This window comes from Oncorhynchus clarkii, chromosome 7 (assembly GCF_045791955.1).
Source record: "Oncorhynchus clarkii lewisi isolate Uvic-CL-2024 chromosome 7, UVic_Ocla_1.0, whole genome shotgun sequence".
NCBI classification, from domain to species: Eukaryota; Metazoa; Chordata; class Actinopteri; order Salmoniformes; family Salmonidae; genus Oncorhynchus; species Oncorhynchus clarkii.
The window spans coordinates 54,101,116-54,124,781 of record NC_092153.1 but is presented as its reverse complement, the minus strand read 5'-3'; the positions used below and the strand labels follow the sequence as shown (position 1 = coordinate 54,124,781).

Here is a 23,666-nt window from a genome sequence, read left to right as displayed (position 1 = left end):
CTCTCTCTCTCACGGTGTGTGTCGCTCTCTCTGTCACGGTGTGTGTCGCTCTCTCTCTCACGGTGTGTCGCTCTCTCTCTCACGGTGTGTCGCTCTCTCTCTCACGGTGTGTCGCTCTCTCTCACACGGTCGGTCTTGCTCTCAATAATAATAATAATAATAGAGATAATAGTATAATACTAATAATAAGTAAGTTACTAATTTCTATGCAGATATTATTCAGTGTCCATCAGGCTATGGCAGGCAAATGCATATTTGGCTGGAAGAGGAGCCGTGGCTCCTTCTCCCATGAGTATGTTTAGTTTTTCCTCTGGGTTTAATAAGTTAACATTTGTAATAAATGTAGTAATATCTGTGAATAATGAATCTCTTGGTGAGGAATATTTCTCACAGTAACGGAGAAAGTGCATCTCTGTTTCTACCTCCCCTGTCGCACAGTGACCACATACACGCTCCTCTTTGTGTAGCCATGTTTTTTTATGTCTGCCGGTTTCTATTGCCAATTGGTGGTCACTCAGCCTGTACTTGGTAAGGATCTGTCTCTGCTTCGTATCTCTGACAGAGTAGAGATAGTCAGCCAATTCATATTCTCTGTTTAGGGTCAGATAGCAGTTTAGTCGGCTTTGGGATTTATTTTTTTCGTTTTTCCAATGTTGTATATATGAGTCCTTTGATTTTGTTTATTGGAATTCTTTATTTTGAAGCAGTGCTGGTGTCAGCTTGGTTGATGAGGTCCAACACCAGCTGACTGAGAGGGCTCGTTTCTGGGCTCAGCTCTTGGGTTTGAAGTGCTTTAAAATGCATACTTGAATTTAGATGTAGCCAAAACTTTAATGATTTTTTCTATATTTTCATTACTACTGGAAAGCGGCCCAATTCTTCCCTACATGCATTAGTTGGTGTATTTCTCTGGACTTGTAGAATCTTCTGACAGAATTCTGCATGTAGGGCTTCAATTAGATGTTTGTCCCACATTTTAAAGTCGAGTTTGAGTGGCTCCCAAACCTCACTTCCGTAAAGAGCTGTTGGTAGGATTCCACTGTCAAATATTTTGGTCCACATTCTAATTGGGATGTTGATATTGAATCATTACATTTTATTACATACATTGCTCTGCGGGCTTTTTCTTTGAGTGCATTCACTGCCATATTAAAGTTTCCCGATGCAGATATAGTCAGACCAAGGTGTTTGTTCAATTCTGGTGTTGTTCAGGGTGAATTTATATTTGTGTTTCTGAATAATTATAGATTTTTGGGGAAAATCCTGATTTTTGCTTTTTGGATATTTACTACCAGAGCCCAAGTATGGCAATATTGCTCTAGAATGTTAAGGTTCTGTTGAAGACCTTCTTTGGTTGGTGATAGAAGTACCAAGTCATCAGCATATAGCAGGTATTTCACCTCTGTGTCAAATAGTGTGAGTCCTGGGGCTGGAGAATGGTCCAACATGTCTGCTAATTCATTGATATAAATGTTGAAAAGATTTGCACTCCAACTTCAGCCTTGTCTCACACCTCGACGTTGTGGAAAGAATTCTGTTTTTTGGTTTTTGATTTTTATTGCACACTTGTTTTCTGTGTACATACATTTTATTAAGTCATACACCTTACCACCAAGCCCACTTTGGAGATTTTTGTAGAATAGCCCTTTGTGCCAAATAGAATCAAATGCTTTTTTAAAGTCAATAAAGCAAGCAAAGATTTTCACCTCTTTTTTTTGGTGGACGTGTTTATTAATTAGTGTGTGTAAGGTGTATATAGGGTCAGTAGTGTGATGGTGTTTATTAATTAGTGTGTGTAAGGTGTATATATGGTCAGTAGTGTGATGGTTAGGGAGAAAGCCAATTTGACATTTACTTATTACATTGGTTTTCTTGAAGAAAGGTTTGAATTCTTGAATTCTAAATGCTACAGAAACCCTTTCTCAAGTTACTGTTTACACAAATTCCCCTGTAATTATTGGGGTCTGAATTGTCTCCACTTTTGTGGTTAGGGGAGATGAGCCCCTGCTTCCAGACATCAGGGAAGTAGCCAGAAGTTAAAACCATGTTGAACTATTTAAGCACAGCATTATGCAATTCAGGTGTGCTGTTTTTCAGCATTTCATTTCTGATGTTGTCTAGACCACAAGCCTTCTTTGATTTTATAGATTTGAGCTTTTCATTTAGTTCCTGTTGGATTATTGGGTAATCTAATGGATTTTAGTTGTTTTTTGTGACTGATTCAAGGATGTTCAATTTCTTTAATTTCTAATTAGTTCTGTTGTATCTTTTTGTGGGATGTTTTTGTATAGATTATCAAAATAAGTTTTCCAAATTCCTACATCTTGTATGGCTAATTATTGTGGCTTTGTCGTGCTTAAATTGTCTTGTTGGTATAATTCAATTTCTTTCAGTGTATGTTTATGCTGTTTCAGAGTATTCATAGCGTAGCTCTGGGTTGTTTTGCTGCTTATGTTTTTCATTTGACATTTGTTTTAGGTGTTTTCTAATTGTTTTAGATTCGTTATCAAACCATTTTCAGAAACATTTTTTTTGTTTGTTTCTGATGTTGCATTTCTCTGGTTTTCTCAAATTTTCTTTTGATGCTGCTTTTTGAAATATGCAGATGATGTTTTGAGTAGCTGAATTGACACCTTTATTGTTTTGGTATTGAGGACCTGTATAGAGTTCATCATTTCATTTGAGTTCAATGTTTCAATGAATCTCTCTGCACTGTTTTGACCCCATTTGTACAGTTGGTTTATGTTGTAGAATTTATTGGGCTGTTTTGACCCCATCTGTACAGTTGGTTTATGTTGTAGAGTTTATTGGGCTGTTTTGACCCCATCTGTACGGTTGGTTTATGTTGTAGAGTTTATTGGGCTGTTTTGACCCCATCTGTACAGTTGGTTTATGTTGTAGAGTTTATTGGGCTGTTTTGACCCCATCTGTACGGTTGGTTTATGTTGTAGAGTTTATTGGGCTGTTTTGACCCCATCTGTACAGTTGGTTTATGTTGTAGAGTTTATTGGGCTGTTTTGACCCCATCTGTACAGTTGGTTTATGCTGTAGAGTTTATTGGGCTGTTTTGACCCCATCTGTACAGTTGGTTTATGTTGTAGAGTTTATTGTGCTGTTTTGACCCCATCTGTACAGTTGGTTTATGTTGTAGAGTTTATTGGGCTGTTTTGACCCCATCTGTACAGTTGGTTTATGTTGTAGAGTTTATTGGGCTGTTTTGACCCCATCTGTACAGTTGGTTATGTTGTAGAGTTTATTGGGCTGTTTTGACCCCATTTGTACGGTTGGTTTATGTTGTAGAGTTTATTGGGCTGTTTTGACCCCATCTGTACGGTTGGTTTATGTTGTAGAGTTTATTGGGCTGTTTTGACCCCATCTGTACAGTTGGTTATGTTGTAGAGTTTATTGGGCTGTTTTGACCCCATCTGTACAGTTGGTTATGTTGTAGAGTTTATTGTGCTGTTTTGACCCCATCTGTACAGTTGGTTTATGTTGTAGAGTTTATTGGGCTGTTTTGACCCCATCTGTACAGTTGGTTTATGTTGTAGAGTTTATTGGGCTGTTTTGACCCCATCTGTACAGTTGCTGTTTTATTGGGCTGTACGGTTGGTTTATGTTGTAGAGTTTATTGGGCTGTATCTGTACAGTTTTATGTGGGCTGTTTTGACCCTGTACAGTTGGTTTATGTTGTAGAGTTTATTGGGCTGTATCTGTACAGTTGGTTTATGTTGTAGAGTTTATTGGGCTGTTTTGACATCCCTGTAGAGTTTATTCTGTACAGTTGGTTTATGTTGTAGAGTTTATTGGGCTGTTTTGACCCCATCTGTACAGTTGGTTTATGTTGTAGAGTTTATTGGGCTGTTTTGACCCCATCTGTACAGTTGGTTTATGTTGTAGAGTTTATTGGGCTGTTTTGACCCCATCTGTACAGTTGGTTTATGTTGTAGAGTTTATTGGGCTGTTTTGACCCCATCTGTACAGTTGGTTTATGTTGTAGAGTTTATTGGGCTGTTTTGACCCCATCTGTACAGTTGGTTTATGTTGTAGAGTTTATTGGGCTGTTTTGACCCCATCTGTACAGTTGGTTTATGTTGTAGAGTTTATTGGGCTGTTTTGACCCCATCTGTACAGTTGGTTTATGTTGTAGAGTTTATTGGGCTGTTTTGACCCCATCTGTACAGTTGGTTATGTTGTAGAGTTTATTGGGCTGTTTTGACCCCATCTGTACAGTTGGTTTATGTTGTAGAGTTTATTGGGCTGTTTTGACCCCATCTGTACGGTTGGTTTATGTTGTAGAGTTTATTGGGCTGTTTTGACCCCACCTGTACGGTTGGTTTATGCTGTAGAGTTTATTGGGCTGTTTTGACCCCATCTGTACGGTTGGTTTATGTTGTAGAGTTTATTGGGCTGTTTTGACCCCATTTGTACGGTTGGTTTATGTTGTAGAGTTTATTGGGCTGTTTTGACCCCATCTGTACGGTTGGTTTATGTTGTAGAGTTTATTGGGCTGTTTTGACCCCATCTGTACAGTTGGTTTATGTTGTAGAGTTTATTGGGCTGTTTTGACCCCATCTGTACAGTTGGTTATGTTGTAGAGTTTATTGGGCTGTTTTGACCCCATTTGTACGGTTGGTTTATGTTGTAGAGTTTATTGGGCTGTTTTGACCCCATCTGTACGGTTGGTTTATGTTGTAGAGTTTATTGGGCTGTTTTGACCCCACCTGTACGGTTGGTTTATGTTGTAGAGTTTATTGGGCTGTTTTGACCCCATCTGTACAGTTGGTTTATGTTGTAGAGTTTATTGGGCTGTTTTGACCCCATCTGTACGGTTGGTTTATGTTGTAGAGTTTATTGGGCTGTTTTGACCCCATCTGTACGGTTGGTTTATGTTGTAGAGTTTATTGGGCTGTTTTGACCCCACCTGTACGGTTGGTTTATGTTGTAGAGTTTATTGGGCTGTTTTGACCCCATCTGTACAGTTGGTTTATGTTGTAGAGTTTATTGGGCTGTTTTGACCCCATCTGTACAGTTGGTTTATGTTGTAGAGTTTATTGGGCTGTTTTGATCTGCTGTTTTGACCCCATCTGTACAGTTGGTTTATGTTGTAGAGTTTATTGGGCTGTTTTGACCCCATCTGTACAGTTGGTTTATGTTGTAGAGTTTATTGGGCTGTTTTGACCCCATCTGTACAGTTGGTTTATGTTGTAGAGTTTATTGGGCTGTTTTGACCCCATCTGTACAGTTGGTTTATGTTGTAGAGTTTATTGGGCTGTTTTGACCCCATCTGTACAGTTGGTTTATGTTGTAGAGTTTATTGGGCTGTTTTGACCCCATCTGTACGGTTGGTTTATGTTGTAGAGTTTATTGGGCTGTTTTGACCCCATCTGTACGGTTGGTTTATGTTGTAGAGTTTATTGGGCTGTTTTGACCCCATCTGTACGGTTGGTTTATGTTGTAGAGTTTATTGGGCTGTTTTGACCCCACCTGTACAGTTGGTTTATGTTGTAGAGTTTATTGGGCTGTTTTGACCCCATCTGTACAGTTGGTTATGTTGTAGAGTTTATTGGGCTGTTTTGACCCCATCTGTACAGTTGGTTTATGTTGTAGAGTTTATTGGGCTGTTTTGACCCCATCTGTACAGTTGGTTTATGTTGTAGAGTTTATTGGGCTGTTTTGACCCCACCTGTACAGTTGGTTTATGTTGCAGAGTTTATTAGGCTGTTTTTTTAAATGAATATTGCCGGTTAATTTCTTCAGAAACACGTTGATTTGACAATGGTGTCTGTGGTCTGACAGTGAATGCACTAATGGAGGAGGGGTCAATGTCAGTGATGGCATAATCGACTACACTTGTCCCAAGAGCTTAGCAGTAAGTAAACCGACCTAAAGAGTCCCATCTGATTCTATCATTAAGCATGTACAGGCCTAAGGCTCGACAGAGATGTACTAACTCCTTCCCATTTTTGTTCAGTATTTGGTCAGGACTGTTTCTATTATTTTATAAAAAGGTTACTGTACAAGGAGGGGTGTCCAAATATGTGATGGTTACCTCCCTCATCAGTGTAGTCAGGCTCAACCTGTTCTTGCATTGAAATCTCCACAAAGATGCACTTTACTGAAATGTTGTTTTAAGGACATTACATCAAAGTTGGATCAGCCTGTAGTGTGGTTTTCCACTTTGGAGTGTGACTCCAAATCCAGACCTCCATGGGTTGATAAATTTGATTTCCATTGATAATTTTTGTGTGATTTTGTTGTCAGCACATTCAACTATGTAAAGAAAAAAGTATTTAATAAGAATATTTAATTCATTCAGATCTAGGATGTGTTATTTTAGTGTTCCCTTTTTTTTGAGCAGTGTATTTTTAAACCTGCATATTTTGCACACAAAAAATCCAGGTTAGCAGGCAATATTAACTAGGTGAAATTGTGTCACTTCTCTTGCGTTCATTGCACGCAGAGTCAGTGTATATGCAACAGTTTGGGTCGCCTAATCTGCCAGAATTTTACGTAATTATGACATAACATTGAAGGTTGTGCAACGTAACAGCAATATTTAGACTTATGGATGCCACCCGTTAGATAAAATATGGAACGGTTCCGTATTTCACTGAAAGAATAAACGTCTGGTTTTCGAGATGATAGCTTCCGGATTCGACGATATTAATGACCTAAGACTCGTATTTCTATGTGTTATTATGTTATAATTAAGTCTATGATTTGATAGAGCAGTCTGACTGAGTGGTGGTAGGCACCAGCAAGCTTGTAAACATTCATTCAAACAGCACTTTCGTGCATTTTGCCAGCAGCTTGTCGCTGTGCTTCAAGCATTGAGCTGTTTATGACTTCAAGCCTATCAACTCCCGAGATTAGGCTAGTCTAACCGATGTGAAATGGCTAGCTAGTTAGCGGGGTGCGTGCTAATAGCGTTTCAAACGTCACTCGCTCTGAGACTTGGAGTGGTTGTTCCCCTTGCTCTGCAAGGGCCGCGTAGCGATGGGTAACGCTGCTTCGAGGGTGGCTTGTCGATGTGTTCCTGGTTCGAGCCCAGGTAGGGGCGAGGAGAGGGACGGAAGCTATACTGTTACACTGGCAATACTAAAGTGCCTATAAGAACATCCAATAGTCAAAGGTATATGAAATACAAATCGTATAGAGAGAAATTGTCCTATAATTCCTATAATAACTACAACCTAAAACTTCTTACCTGGGAATATTGAAGACTCCTGTTAAAAGGAATCACCAGCTTTCATATGTCCTCATGTTCTGAGCAAGGAACTTAAACGTTAGCTTCTTTACATGACACATATTGCACTTTTACTTTCTCCTCCAACACTTTGTTTTTGCATTATTTAAACAAATTGAACATGTTTCATTTTATTTGAGGCTAAATTGATTTTATTGATTAAGTTAAAATAAGTGTTCATTCAGTATTGTTATTGTCATTATTAAAACAACAAAAACATCGGCTGATTAATCGGTATCGGCATTGAAAAATCATAATCGGTCGACTTCTATCTAGTAATGCTATGTGTGATGGGCCGGATCTAGTAGAGCTGTGATGGGCCGGGTCTAGTAGAGTTGTGATGGGCCGGGTCTAGTAGGGTTGTGATGGGCCGGGTCTAGTAGAGTTGTGATGGGCCAGGTCTAGTAGAGTTGTGATGGGCCGGGTCTAGTAGAGTTGTGATGGGCCGGGTCTAGTAGAGTTGTGATGGGCCGGGTCTAGTAGAGTTGTGATGGGCCGGGTCTAGTAGAGCTGTGTAGTGATGGGCCGGGTCTAGTAGAGCCGTGTTGTGACGGGCCTGGTCTAGTAGAGCCGTGTTGTGATGGGCCTGGTCTAGTAGAGCTGTGTTGTGATGGGCCTGGTCTAGTAGAGCCGTGTTGTGACGGGCCTGGTCTAGTTTAGCTGTGTTGTGACGGGCCTGGTCTAGTTTAGCTGTGTTGTGACGGGCCTGGTCTAGTAGAGCCGTGTTGTGACGGGCCTGGTCTAGTAGAGCCGTGTTGTGACGGGCCTGGTCTAGTTTAGCCGTGTTGTGACGGGCCTGGTCTAGTAGAGCCGTGTTGTGATGGGCCGGGTCTAGTAGAGGTGTGTTGTGATGGGACGGGTCTAGTAGAGCTGTGTTGTGATAGGCTGGGTCTAGAAGAGCTGTGTTGTGATGGGACGGGTCTAGTAGAGCTGTGTTGTGATGGGACGGGTCTAGTAGAGCTGTGTTGTGATGGGACGGGTCTAGTAGAGCTGTGTTGTGATGGGACGGGTCTAGTAGAGCTGTGTTGTGATGGGCCTGGTCTAGTAGAGTTGTAATGGGCCGGGTCTAGTAGAGCTGTGTTGTGATGGGCCTGGTCTAGTAGAGCTGTGTTGTGATGGGCCTGGTCTAGTAGAGCCGTGTTGTGACGGGCCGGGTCTAGTAGAGTTGTGATGGGCCGGGTCTAGTAGAGCCGTGTTGTGATGGGCCGGGTCTAGTAGAGCTGTGTTGTGATAGGCCGGGTCTAGTAGAGCTGTGTTGTGACGGGCCTGGTCTAGTAGAGCCGTGTAGTGATGGGCCTGGTCTAGTAGAGCTGTGTTGTGATGGGACGGGTCTAGTAGAGCTGTGTTGTGATGGGCCTGGTCTAGTAGAGCCGTGTTGTGATGGGCCTGGTCTAGTAGAGCCGTGTTGTGATGGGACGGGTCTAGTAGAGCTGTGTTGTGATGGGACGGGTCTAGTAGAGCTGTGTTGTGATGGGACGGGTCTAGTAGAGCTGTGTTGTAATACGCCGTGTCTGGCTTTTCTCTCCTGGGGATGGTGAGGGTACTGACAGAAAGTGCAGCGGGGGGTCTCTGCTGCTGGGTTGATGGGTGTGTGGGTCCCTGCCAAGTGTTGCATCCTTTAGGTCCTTGGCAAAGGTTCTGATACTGTCCTCATCAAGATGTACATTATCGTATAAATGTTGACATGTCAGAGTGGGGTGGTGAGCCGTTCTGACGTTGAGCAGTGAGGCACAGTCCACAGTGATCTGTTGATTTATTTCAATCAACTTTCCTGGGAAGTCTTTTCTTGGTAAGAAGGTGGACACAACTATATTGGTTGTAGGGAACATAGCCTGTGCCCGTTCTGCCACTCTTCTCACTGCCCCAGATACATTTTCACCTTTGGCATGAAGGTGGTTTGTGCCAGTGTGGATGATGATGTTGTCGGGGGTGTCAATCCTGGTCTGATTGAGTAGCTGCATTGCACTGTCAGTTGTAGGACACCAGAACTTATACATCTGGTGTCTAGGGAATAATCTTTCCTGGACTAAGAACTTCCCATTTTAATCAATAAGGATTGCAGTTGTGGGTGACTGTCTGGGTGGAGCAGACTGAGAGGCTGGTATTCTGACCTGGGCTGGAGCAGACTGGGAGGCTGGTATTCTGACCTGGACTGGAGCAGACTGGGAGGCTGGTATTCTGACCTGGGCTGGAGCAGACTGGGAGGCTGGTATTCTTACCTGGACTGGAGCAGACTGGGAGGCTGGTATTCTGACCTGGGCTGGAGCAGACTGGGAGGCTGGTTGGTTGATCTGGGCTGGAGCAGACTGGTAGGCTGGTGCAGTGTCATCAGGCTGTGTGGTGGAGGCCAAGCTGGTGGACATGTTCTCTAGATGCAGAGGACATAATGACTAACTGCTGGTTGAGGGTGTCAATGTACCTTTCTTTGTTCTAGCTCCTTTCTCGTTGTGCTCAGATGGTCTCTGAGGTCATCATTTATCTGACTGTTTGTCCATTCTGCTTTCTAATTTAGCAATAGATGGTCTGCTCTCCTCCCTGGAACTGTTTCATCTCTTCTTTTAGTTTCTGGACAGTGTCCTCCTCTTGAAGCTTGTTCTCTCTGAGTTCTATGACCTCTGCTTCGACTAGAGAGAGGGAGTGGTGGAAACGTTGCATAGCAGGTGTTCTTAGTGTTGTAGGCATGTCCTTGGCTCTGTCTGCTGCAGGTGAGGTAGGTAGCGGGACACTGAGGGCTTCTTGCTGGGTCACAGAGACCGTTGGGGCCTGCTTTTCTCCATCTCCCTCCTTATCGTTTTCCTCCGTTTCTGAGATGAGTTTAGCTTCTGCTTTTAGGGTAGCAAACCTATTCTCAAAAGCCTGGAGACTCAAATCATTGCCTTGTATCAATACAGTTCCATTATTATATAAGTTTACTGTTTGATACGTGCTGCTCTGGTCAGCTTCTTCAAAAATGCTGATCTGACATCCTTGACTGCCTCCTCTTTTTTTAGAAAGGGAAATGGTTGCAAATAACCCTTGGTATTAAATTTGCTCTTGTTTTGCAACTGGTAAGATCGGCAAACAGGCATTTGTGGTTCTGTCCCATCAACAAACTTTTGAAACCTTTCTTAGCGTTCTCCGTTTGGATGTCTGGTGGGCGTAGCAACTGGTAAACAATTCAGCTAGCTAAGATAACTGTACAATTTGATGAAAAGTAAAATAAACTATCTTTGTTTGTTGCTTGTTTTGTCTCCTATTCAGTCTTGCAGTTTTCTTTTGTTTTTGTCCTATGTACTTCACTCTAAAAACCATGTAAATTTCAATATTTGTAGGAGCTAATTTTTTCAGCAGCTGCTGCTCAATTTGGAACTCCGTAATCTTTCTCTCTCTCTCACAAAGTCAGTCTCGGTCAGTCTCGCTCTCTCTCTCTCTCTCACGGTCGGTCTCACGGTCTCTCTCTCTCTCTCTCTCTCTCTCTCTCTCACGGTCGGTCTCTCTCTCTCTCTCACGGTCGGTCTCTCTCTCTCACGGTCGGTCTCTCTCTCTCACGGTCGGTCTCTCTCTCTCACGGTCGGTCTCTCTCTCTCTCTCTCTCTCACGGTCGGTCTCGCTCTCTCTCTCTCTCTCACGGTCGGTCTCGCTCTCTCTCTCTCACGGTCGGTCTCTCTCTCTCTCTCATGGTCGGTCTCTCTCTCTCTCTCACGGTTGCTCTCTCTCTTGCTCTCTCTCACACAGTCTGTCTCGCTCTCTCGCTCTCTCACACGGTCGGTCTCGCTCTCTCACACGGTCGGTCTCGCTCTCTCTCTCACGGTCGGTCTCTCTCTCTCTCATGGTCGGTCTCTCACGGTTGCTCTCTCTCTCGCTCTCTCACACGGTCGGTCTCGCTCTCTCGCTCTCTCACACGGTCGGTCTCGCTCTCTCACACGGTCGGTCTCGCTCTCTCACACGGTCGGTCTCGCTCTCTCACGCGGTCGGTCTCGCTCTCTCACACGGTCGGTCTCGCTCTCTCACACGGTCGGTCTCTCTCTCTCACACGGTCGGTCTCGCTCTCTCACACGGTCGGTCTCGCTCTCTCGCTCTCCCTCTCTCACACGGTTGGTCTCTCTCTCACACGGTTGGTCTCTCTCTCACGCGGTCGGTCTCGCTCTCTCACACGGTCGGTCTCGCTCTCTCACACGGTCGGTCTCGCTCTCTCACACGGTCGGTCTCGCTCTCTCGCTCTCCCTCTCTCACACGGTTGGTCTCTCTCTCACACGGTTGGTCTCTCTCTCACACGGTTGGTCTCACTCTCTCTCTCACACGGTCGGTCTCTCTCTCACACGGTCGGTCTCTCTCTCTCTCTCTCTCTCACACGGTCGGTCTCTCTCTCACACGGTCGGTCTCTCTCTCACACGGTCGGTCTCTCTCTCACACGGTCGGTCTCTCTCTCACACGGTCGGTCTCTCTCTCACACGGTCGGTCTCGCTCTCACACGGTCGGTCTCGCTCTCCCTCTCTCAGACTCTCGGTCTCTCTCTGTCTCTCTCTGTCTCTCTCTCGGTCTCTCTCACACGGTCAGTCTCTCTCTCTCTCTCTCTCTCTCTCTCTCTCTCTCTCTCTCAATTCAATTCAATTTGCTTTATTGGCATGACGTAACAATGTACATATTGCCAAAGCTTACTTTGGATTTTTACAATATGAAAATAATAAGAATAAAAATTGTCAACGGGATAACAGGAACAACACTTCTCAATGGCAAGGCTGTGCTCACTGAGCCTGTACTTTGTCAAGGTTTTTCTAAGGTTGTGATCAGTAACCATGGTCAAATAGTTAGCCACGGTGTACTGTCAAATTAGGGCCAGATAGCACTGCATTTTGCTCTGTGCTTGTGTTTCCCAATAAGCAATGTAGTTTTGTTTTGACTGTGTTGTAATTTGGTTTATTCTGATTGATTGGATGTTCTGGTCCTGAGGCTTCAGTGTGTTAGTAGAGCAGGTTTGTGAACTCAGCCCCAGGACCAGCTGGATGAGGGGACTATTTTCTTTGCTCAGCTCTTGGCATTGCAGGGCTTGGTAATGATATGAGAGGAGGTCACTGTATTTTAGATGTTCCAAAACTTAAATTCTCTTTTTTGAGTTTTTATTATTAGTGGATATTGGCCTAATTCTGCCCTGCATGCATTGTTTGTAGTTTTCCTCTGGGCATGTAGGAGAATCTTACAGAACTCTGCATGCAGGGTTTCAATGGGGTGTTTGTCCCATTTGACGAAATCTTGTTTTGCAAGTGGACCCCACACCTCGCTGCCATGAAGTGCAATTGGTTCAATGACACATTCAATTAGTTTTAGCCAAATTTGTACAGATATTTGAATTTGTACATTCACTGCCTCATTAAGGTGTCCAGTTGAGCTTATTTTTAAACCTAAGTAATTGTAGTGTGGGCAGTACTCTATATTTTGTACCAATTTAGAACGTTGGTCTAATTCCCTGAGATCTGGATCTTCTCTGGAAAATCATTGTTTTAGTATTTTTGGGGTTTACTGCCAGGGCTCAGGTCTGGCAGTACTGCTCTAGCAGGTCCAGGCTCTGCTGTAGGCCATGTGCTGTGGGTGACAGCAGGCATAGGTCATCTGCAAAGAGTAGGCATTTAACCTCTGAATTGTGGAGACTAACACCAAGGGCTGAGGATTTTTCTAGAATAGTGACCAATTTTGTAAATATTGAAGAGTGCAGGGCTCAGATTGCAACCCTGGCAAAGGCCCCGTCCCTGGTTAAATAATTCTGTTATTTTCTTGCCAATTTTAATGCTGCACGTATTACCAGTATACATTGATTTAAATATGTCATACGTTTTACCCCCTACACCACTTTCAATAACTTTGTAGAGCAGTCCTGTATGCCAAATAGAATCAAATGCTTTTTGGAAGTCGATAAAGCAAGCGTATGTTTTAGTATTATGATCAGTCGTGCAATGTTTTGGTATAAATCCAATTTGGATTTTACTCAAGACATTGTGCCTTATTAAGGAAGTTTAGAACTCTAACATTTATAATACTACAGAAAACCTTCCCCAGGTTACTGTTCACACAAATGCCTCTGTAATTGTTAGGGTCAAATTTGTCTCCGTTCTTAATGATTGTGGTTATGAGTCCTTGATTCCAGATGTCAGGGAAATAACTAGAGGTCGACCAATTCATCTGAATGGCCGATTAATTAGGGCCGGTTTCAAGTTTTATTTAACTTGCCTAGTTAAATAAAAGGTATATAATAAAAATAAAAATAAATAAACAATCGGAAATCGGCGCCCAAAAATATTGATTTCCGATTGTTTATTTATTTTTATTATATACCTTTTATTTAACTAGGCAAGTCAGTTATGAACACATTCTTATTTTCAATGACTGCCTAGGAACTGTGGGTTAACTGCCTTGTTCAGGGGCAGAACAACAGATTTTCACCTTGTCAGCTTAGGGGTTTCAATCTTGCAACCGCACAGTTAACTAGTCCAACGCTCTAACCATTGCACTCCACGAGTAGCCTGCCTGTTACGCGAATGCAGTAGAAGCCAAGGTAAATTGCTAGCTAGCATTAAACTTATCTTATAAAACACAATCAATCATAATCACTAGTTATAACTACTGATCCAGTTTAGCAGGCAATATTAACCAGGTGAAATTGTGTCATTTCTCTTGCGTTCATTGCACGCAGAGTCAGGGTATATGCAACAGTTTGGGCTGCCTGGCTCATTGCGAACTAATTTGCCAGAATTTTACGTAATTATGACATACATTGAAGGTTGTGTAATGTAACAAGAATATTTAGACTTAGGGATGCCACCTGTTCGATAAAATACGGAACGGTTCCATATTTCACTGAAATAATAAACGTTTTGTTTCTGTGTGTTATGTTATAATTAAGTCTATGATTTGATAGAGCAGTCTGACTGAAGAGCAGCAGGCCCGTAATCATTCATTCAAACAGCACTTTCGTGCATTTTACCAGCAGCTCGTCGCAAGCACAGCGCTGTTTATGACTTCAAGCCTATCAGCCTAATGGCTGGTGTAACCACTGTGAAATGGCTAGCTAGTTAGCTGGGTGTGCGCTAATACTGTTTCAAACGTCACTCGCTTTTAGATTTAGAGTAGTTATTCCCCTTACGCTGCAAGGGCCGCGGCTTTTGTGGAGCGATGGGTAACGATGCTTCGAGTGTGGCTGTTGTCAATGTGTTCCTGGTTCGAGCCCAGGTAGAGGCGAGGAGGGGGACGGAAGCTATACTGTTACACTGGCAATACTGTAGTGCCTATAAGAACATCCAATAGTCAAAGGTATATGAAATACAAATGATATAGAGAGAAATAGTCCTATTATTCCTATATTAACTACAACCTAAAACCTCTTATCTTGGAATATTGAAGTCTCATGTTAAAAGGAACTACCAACTTTCATATGTTCTCATGTTCTGAGCAAGGAACTTAAACGTTAGCTTTTTTACATGGCACATATTGCACTTTTACTTTCTTCTCTAACACTTTGTTTTTGCATTATTTAAACCAAGTTGAACATGTTTAATTATTTATTTGAGGCTAAATTGATTTTATTGATGTTTTATATTAAGTTAAAATAAGTGTTAATTCAGTATTGTTGTAATTGTCATTATTACAAAAATATAAAAATCGATTAATCGGTATCGGCTTTTTTGGTCCTCCAATAATCGGTATCGGCGTTTAAAAATCATAATCGGTCGACCTCTAGAAATAACTTACACTCAGGATAAAATTAAACAGTTTTAATATAGCCAATTGAAATTCTGCACTGAGTTTGAGCATCTCATTTAGGATGCCATTAGGTCTGGATGCTTTAAAAAAAAATCATTTGAGGGCCTGAAGTTTCTTAGAGTTCCTGGTCAGTAATTGGGGAGTCCAATGGATTTTGATTGTCCTTTACATCTTTTTCTAATCCATTCAACTTCTCATGAATTTGGCGTTTTTCTGCGTTTGTGCCAGAAGTTGTTGTGTTTATGGACTCCTCAATTAGTGTCAGCTGCTTGCTGTTGCACTGTGCTTTTTTTGGTTCTGAGTGTACGTTTATAAGTCTCACAGTAATAAAGGTGTAATTCACCATTATTTGGGTCTCTGTGCTTTTGGTTGGATAGTGTTCTAAGTTTTTTCCTTATAATTTTACAATCTGCATCAAACCAGTTGTCATCTGTGGTCTTTTTTGGTTAGTTTTTTATCAATTTCAATTGTGCTTCTTTTGCCGTTTGCCTGAATATATATATATATATATATATATATATATATAGTTGATGTTTTGTACTGCCAGATTGATGCCTTCTTTACTGTGAGTAAATGTGGTATCCAGAAAGTTATCTAAGAGTGTTTGGATATTTTGGCTACAGGTTGCTTTCTGGTTTTCTTCTGTGATGTTTTGGGCCCATCTGTATGAATTTCTGATGATGTACAGCTTACTGGGCTGTGAATGTGTGGTTGTTTTCATGTCTGTTCTTTTGAGGAACGAAGTCATTTGGCTGTGATCAGACAGATGTGTTAGTGGCTTGACAGTGAATGAGCTGAGAGAGAAAGGGTCAATGTCTGTAATCATACTGTGCTGTGGCCAAGAGGTGAGCAGTAGGTAAATCTCCCCAAAGACTCCCCTGTAACCTACCATTAACTAAGTACAGACTCGGGCTTCTACAGAGCTGCAACAGATCCCTTCCGTTGTTGTTGACGGTGCTGTCACTGTTGTTTCTATGGGGGAGATGAAGATGAAGACTCCTCTGAGTAATATGGGGATTCTGAGGGGGAATATACAGTTGAAGTCAGAAGTGTACATACACGTTAGCCAAATGCATTTAAACTCAGTTTTTCACAATTCCTAACATTTAATCCTAGTATAAATTCCCTGTTTTAGGTCGGTTAGGATCACCACTTTATTTTAAGAATGTTAAATGTCAGAATAATAGTAGAGAGATTTATTTCAGCTATTTCATCACATTCCCAGTGGGTCAGAAGTTTACATACAATCAATTAGTATTTGGTAGCATTGCCTTTAAATTGTTTAACTTACGGTAGGTCAAACCTTTCGGGTAGCCTTCCACAAGTTTCCCACAATAGGTTGTGTGAATTGTGGCCCATTTCTCCTGACAGAGCTGATGTAACTGAGTCAGGTTTGAAGGCCTCCTTGCTCGCACACGCTTTTTCAATTCAATTCTCTCTCGGTCTCTGTCTCTCTCTCGGTCTCTGTCTCTCTCTCGGTCTCTGTCTCTCTCTCGGTCTCTGTCTCTCTCTCGGTCTCTGTCTCTCTCTCGGTCTCGGTCTCTCTCTCGGTCTCGGTCTCTCTCTCGGTCTCGGTCTCTCTCTCGGTCTCGGTCTCTCTCTCGGTCTCGGTCTCTCTCTCGGTCTCTGTCTCTCTCTCGGTCTCTGTCTCTCTCTCGGTCTCTGTCTCTCTCTCGGTCTCTGTCTCTCTCTCGGTCTCTGTCTCTCTCTCGGTCTCTGTCTCTCTCTCGGTCTCTGTCTCTCTCTCGGTCTCTGTCTCTCTCTCGGTCTCTGTCTCTCTCTCGGTCTCTGTCTCTCTCTCGGTCTCTGTCTCTCTCTCGGTCTCTGTCTCTCTCTCAGTCTCTGTCTCTCTCTCAGTCTCTGTCTCTCTCTCGGTCTCTGTCTCTCTCTCGGTCTCTCTCTCGGTCTCGGTCTCTCTCTCGGTCTCTCTCTCGGTCTCTCTCTCGGTCTCTCTCGGTCTCTCTCTCGGTCTCTCTCTCGGTCTCTGTCTCTCTCTCTGTCTCTCTCTCGGTCTCTCTCTCGGTCTCTCTCTCTCGGTCTCTGTCTCTCGGTCGGTCTCTGTCTCTCGGTCGGTCTCTCTCTCTCTGTCTCGGTCGTTCTCGGTCGTTCTCGTTCTCGTTCTCTCTCACATTCTCTCTCTCTCGGGTCCTTTATATTTACATTGAAAGGGAATCGTCCGTGTTCCGCTCTGCATGCATTATTTGGTACTTTTCTTTTGGATATTTAGGATAATGGATATTTAGTACAATGCTTGTACTTGTAATTACAGGTTTCACTCCAAACCTCGCGTCCATATAGTACAATTGGTCAAATTGCACTATTGAACATTTTGCACCAGATTTGGATATGAATATTTGTTTATTTTTATTCAGTTAAATACATTGCAGGCTTTTTCTTTAGCGCATTCACTTCCAGAAAAAATCCCCCAGAGGCAAAGATGTTTTGTTCCAGGTAGTTGCACCATTGGGTATGTTCAACCATGGTATTTCCTAATTTGAAGGAGTGTCTGATCCTCTGATTCCTGGCCTTTTTCTGGAAAATCACATTTTTTAAAAGTTGATATTGATTGCCCAGTTGATGCTGTATTCCCCAAAAATGTTAAGTTGTTCCTGTAGAACTTGCTCTATTGGTGACAGTAGGACAAGGTCATCTACCTAGAGCTGGAATCTGACTTCCTCATCTGTCTCTCTCTCTGTATCTGTCTGTCTCTCTCTGTATCTGTCTGTCTCTCTCTGTATCTGTCTGTCTCTAACCTCCAAGCTGACAACAACTCATCTACACTGTCTTTAGTGTAGTCAGCAATAACAGCCAGAGTGTATAGTCACGTCAGTGTGTGTGTGTGTGCCTTTGTGTTCATGTTATTGAGTTATTGAAGGTGGACTGCCTCACATGAAATTCCAAATGCCATTGTTGTAACACGTTTTCCCATGTTCTCTTCACCTCCTTTCATCGTTCCCTCTTTTCCTGTGGTTTAGTTGAGAGGAGGAGGAGGTTCAACATCAACGACCGCATTAAAGAGCTGGGCGGCATGATCCCCAAAACCAACGACCTGTAAGTCACCTCACTTCACCGTCTTAATATTTGTTGTTCTATGTCTGAGACATGTAGACTTTTTGTATATGTTTTAGCAGAAGATGTATTCTTATGTGTCCTGCTTCTTGTTTGGCCAACTGAACTATACTCATGAGAAAGAAATGTGATCCTTCTAACCGTATGAGCAAAAGATGTTGAAAAGACATATGTTTGGTTGCGAAGACATTGAAAAGACATATTTTCAACATCTAGTGCTCACTGGGAAAGGTGTTCTTCTGTAATGTTCTATAGGGACGTGCGCTGGAATAAGGGCACTATTCTGAGGGCATCCGTAGAGTACATCAAGCGTATGCAGAAGGACATGCAGAGGACCAGAGAGGTAGAGAACAACTTCAAGAGGATGGAGATGGCCAACAAACAGCTGTGGCTGCGCATCGAGGTAACACACACACATTCATTCATGCAACACACTCGGTCACACGCATACAACCATTGAGGTAAAGAGCATGTACAGTATGAGCTCTAGAATGCTGTGCCATGCAGTCATCTGTATTTAATCATCTCTCCCTCTCTTTACCCTCTCTTCTTCCTCCTCTGTGTGTTTGTAGGAGTTGGAGATGCAGGCTCGTCTGCACGGCCTCCCCAGCTCCTCTCCATCTGGGATGGGTTCTGGGGACCTGATGGGTTCCTACATTAAACAGGAAACCAGCCCTGAGGAGAAGCTCCAGCAGCAGCAGCAGGCCCAGCACCAAGCTCTTTCCCAGGGCCAACAACACCTCCACCACCCCCAGTCCCACCACATTCAGCCCCAGCAGGGCCATCCCAGACAGCTGCCTCCTCTCCCCCCTCACCTCCAGCCCCAGCTTCCCCTCCAGTACCCAGCTGTGGGCAGCTCTCAGCCCTTTGACTTTGCCCAGTCGCTGGACTTGTGTGACGGGGTTCCTGGCTACCCGGAGGGCTTGTCAGGGCTAGGTGAGCTTGGCCTCCTGGGTACCCAGGGAAGGAGAGGCGACCTGGGCTTCCTGATGATGGACGAGCCCCTGTCTCCTCTAGGTGGAGACCCTCTGCTCTCTGCCATGTCCCCTGAGGCCTCGGTTGACTCCAGCCGCAGATCCAGCTTCAGCATAGAGGACACAGATATACTGTAGAGGGAGTTTACACACACACAGACACACACACACAGACACAGGCACATATGGTACGTACAGAACACCCAATGGACATACACCCCGAGAGCACAGATATACTGTGATATATGCTTTTGCTCTGTTCCTCAACCCTGCTACATATGCACTCCAGACGCCCTCACATACACTGTAAGCACTCGCGTAGACACTGTACACACACTGAGACATACTTAAACACACACACTCACAATTCTCATGGATGCACACCCTTAACACTCACATTCAACAGCAATATGAGAAACCAAACCCATGTTTCGGATTGCAATAGTTGTTCCCTACCACTGTAAATATCAGAGCACCTCTAAATGATACACAATCTAGTACACACACAAATACACAACGAGCACAGACAGCTTCTTGTTCACTCTAACACAGAAGGGCCCCTGTTATTTGAAGGGAAATATGTGAGGGACTGCCAACGGTTTAACACACACACACACACACACACACACACACACACACACACACACACACACACACACACCCTTCTTCTGTAAAACACACTGCCATGACCTCTATGGTACTGCCATCTCCTGTGTGATCTATGACCTTTAGCCTTTAGGGTACTGCCAAGTCTACTCCATGACCTCTGACCCCTGTGTGAATGTTGAGGAGAGATGGATTGGCCCTGCATTGTGAGATAGTGTAGCGATTGAAGAGGTTATGTCGCTCCACAGTGTAAGTAATTCCACGTAGCGACTCAGGATCTTCTGTAGCCCAGTCCTTAACCTGCCAACGTGCCTTGTGTTAGCCACCTGAAGCCCCACTCTATCTGGGTGGAGAGTGAAGGAGTGGGTTGTGTTTTAGTATATTGTAGTGCAGGGTTCCCCAACTGGTGGCCTGCGCTACATACAACATACCCCGCAAGTTTTCCGAGACACTTTTTAAAAAAAAAGATTGTTTACATAAAAGACTGTTAAATGCCAGAAAATCAGCTCCAAGTAATTTTAGGGGTAGTAAAATAAAAGTATTCCCAAGCGTAATAGATGTGATCGTATACAAATGTAAGAAAGGTTTGAAATTATGTTTTGATATCTGTTTGGGCTTCTTGCAGTCAATTAGCAGTCTACAAATTCTTTGTAATTATGTTCTGGCCCCCTGACCATCCGCTCAAGAAATAATTGGCCCGCAGCTGAATCTAGTTGATGATCCCTGTTGTAGTTTGTAGTTAGGAGATAGAGGAGCAGTCAAATAGATTGGTCTGTAGTGTCGTATTCCACACTGTAAAAACACAGCACCAGCCTAACACACACACGCACACAAAGCAGTGTGCCATTAGGCTGTGTTCAAATCAACACTTTGAGCGAGACTTCTGTACCTCACCCAGTTTGTGCTTGTAGAACTGCCAGCTTTGGGTCAGCCAGATAAAACTACACACACTCACCAGGTACAAACCAAACCAACCCTGTAGAAACCAAACTACGGCTGTACAATACATGAATAAACTAACAGGTAACAAATGAGTTTGGATGAGGGACTAGGGGTAACACTTTGATTTGATATGGCTTATGATCAGTAAAGAAAAAAAGGAAGAAACATGATGATTTAAAAGGTATTTGTTTGTATTCTTGTTTATAGTTGGTTTTATTTTATCTCCCAAAGCACTGGAACCTATATTTTATTGACTTTGTACATGAAATAATTTATGAAATTAGTTTTATTTCATATGTTTTATGCCACTAAGCCACTTAAATGTATTTGTCCTTTTTTATTTGATTTTATTCCAAAAGTACCTTTTTCCTCTAACAGCCATTTAAATATGAAAGTATTTAAGCCTCTAGTGTGAAAGTGTACAACCAGTGGGGAGACATATTCTATACTTTTCTTTGTGTGAAGATTTGTTCAAATTTCACCTGAGAACAACATGTACAATTATATTATGCCATTTGTATATTGATTGGGATTGGTTTCTCTTTTTTAACCTGTAGAAATTGGAACCAGAGACTGTTGAGAGGTGATTTATTTGATTTGATTCTGTTTTAATTGTGCTTTTTGTGAATGTGAAGATGGCCTGTAGTACTGGTCCCCAGCCAAACCCAAATACCACAAGATAAGGGTATTTTCCTTCATGGTCTTTGATTTCCATGGAGATAACTACCTTCTAATGGTACTCAGAAATACCATCGAGGAGATCCGTTGGCATAACCTTGAACAGACCCGACTTTCTCTCTCTCTGTCTGCCAGAGTTTGTCTTCATCCTAATCAATTGTTTTATTTTTGTTTTTATTGTCCAACCGACACGCCAAAGAGCTTGTCTGCAGATAATGTGGCGTGTTGTCCCCTCTTTGACTGTCCCCCTCCCCCATGTCACTGTATGGGACTGAAACTGGCTGACTGGGCAGGGGAATCTGGCATTCTGGTTTTGCTTTGGATATAAAATGTTTTACCAAAATCTGAGTATTTTTTTTGTGTTTGTGAGATGCTTTTATTTTAGTTATTTAAATAGGGAAATCCCATTGACACCAAAAGCCTTATTTACAAGGGTTCCCTGCATCTACACAATTATCCGAATTCTCAATATTTACAATTGCAAAGCAATACAAATATACAATATTTACAACCCAATTTTAGAAAACTAACTTACAAAACACTAACACATTCCTTAGTAAAAAGGTCATCAACCAGCTGTCTGAACTGTCCTAGATGCACCAAAACATCAAAGTAAGGTGCAAAAAAACTAAATGCAGGTCTACTTAACTCAGGAGACAAAAGGGATCTCCAGAGTTAGCCATCTCTGACACTGGGTCTAGTAGCTCGTATGTCTGTAGGTTAACAATGAAGTAAGATTTGTGCAAGAGGTCTTTATAAACAGAAATAGTCTAATCCATCCAATGGACACCTGCAAAGCAAAAATGCGATTTGTAATTCTGAAAGAGCCTTGTCAACAAAGTGGCAGAAGAATACAAAACATTATCGTCCACATAAAATGGAGGATTCAAATTTCTTACAGACAAACCAATATTGTTTATAGAGCTAGTAAAAAAATACTGGGCCTGAAATCAACCCTTGTGGGCACCTTTTAGTAATACCAAGGAAACCTTAACACCATCCGAAGAGACACATTGTGTCCTGATGCATGCAGATGAAGAGTGCTATGAGGATGTGTGCATGTATCAGTGCCACGAGACAACTTAATCATACTGTCATTGTATTTGTCACATGCTTCCAACTGTAGACCAACTGAAATGCTTACTTACAGGCCCTTCCCAACCATGCAGAGAGAAAAAAAGGAATAAATGCACAATTCATAACAGTAACTTGGCTATATACACGGGATACCAGTACCGAGTCGATGTGCAGGTACGAGCTAATTGAAATAGCCAAATCCACTAATTTGAACGAGTGTCCACATACCTTTTGTGTATATATAGTGTATGTACATATAGGTAGGGGTAAAGTGACTAGGCAATAGGAGAGAATAATAAACCATAGCAGCAGTGTATGTCATGAGTCAAAAGAGATAGTCTGGGACGCTATTTGGTTAACTCTTTAGCATATTACGGCTTCAGGGTAGACGCTGTTCAGGGTCCTGTTGTTTCTACACTTGGTGCATCATTACCGCTGGCTGTTCAGTAGCAGAGAGAACATATGACTTTGGTGGCTGGAGTCTTTGACCATTTTTGGGGCCTTCCTCTGGCACCGCCTGGTATAGAGGTCCTGGATGGCAGGGAGCTTGGCCCCATGTACTGGGCCATACACACTACCGTCTGGCGCCTTGTGGACGGATGCCAAGCAGTTGCCATACCAAGCAGGGATACAGCCAGTCAAGATGCTCTCAATGATGCAGCTGTATAACTTTTTGAGGATCTTTGGGCCCATACCAAATCTTTTCAGCCTCCTGGGGGGGAAGAGGCGTTGTCAGGCCCTGTTCACGACTGTGTTGCTTTATTCGGACACCGAGGAACTTGACGCTCTTGACCCGCTCCACTACAGCCCTGTCGATGTGGATGGGGGCGTGCTCAGCCCTCTGTTTCATGTAGTCCACGATCAGCTCCTTGTTTTCTTGCTGACGATGAGGGCGAGGTTGTTGTCCTGGCACCACACTGACAGTTCACTGACCTTTTCCCTATAGGCTGTCTCATCGTCATGTGTGATCAGGCCTACCACCTCTGTGTCATCCACAAATTTAATGATGGTATTTGAGTCGTGCATGGCCATGAAGTCGTGAGTGAAGAGGAGGGGACTAAGCGTGCTCCCCTGGGTTGAGGGTCAGCGTGGCGGATGTGTTGCTTAACCTCAACACCTGGGGCCGGCCCGTCAGGATCCAGTTGCAGAGGGAGGTGTTCAGTCCTACGGCCCTGCTTAGTGATGAGCTCTGAGGGCACTATGGTGTTGAACTCTAGTCAATGAACAGCATTCTCACATACAGTGCCTTGCGAAAGTATTCGGCCCCCTTGAACTTTGCGACCTTTTGCCACATTTCAGGCTTCAAACATAAAGATATAAAACTGTATTTTTTTGTGAAGAAT

The 23,666-nt window shown here is 43.1% G+C and overlaps 1 protein-coding gene across 8 annotated transcripts in view; it reads left to right on the top strand.

The window, feature by feature from the left end:
• The window catches only part of LOC139413464 (transcription factor EB-like), a 122,724-nt gene extending 100,298 nt beyond the window's left edge, over positions 1–22,426 (top strand). For 5 of the 8 annotated variants that reach the window (XM_071160903.1, XM_071160904.1, XM_071160907.1 and 2 more), the window contains 3 exons: positions 17,953–18,028; positions 18,302–18,449; positions 18,619–21,597. In XM_071160903.1, coding sequence (XP_071017004.1) covers positions 17,953–18,028; positions 18,302–18,449; positions 18,619–19,158 — 764 coding nt within the window. In that variant the 3' untranslated portion in view covers positions 19,159–21,597. Of the gene's footprint in view, positions 1–17,952; positions 18,029–18,301; positions 18,450–18,618 lie in introns of all 8 variants that reach the window. The other 3 variants (XM_071160909.1, XM_071160910.1, XM_071160908.1) reach the window with 2 other exon arrangements.
• The last annotated feature ends 1,240 nt before the right edge of the window (positions 22,427–23,666 follow it).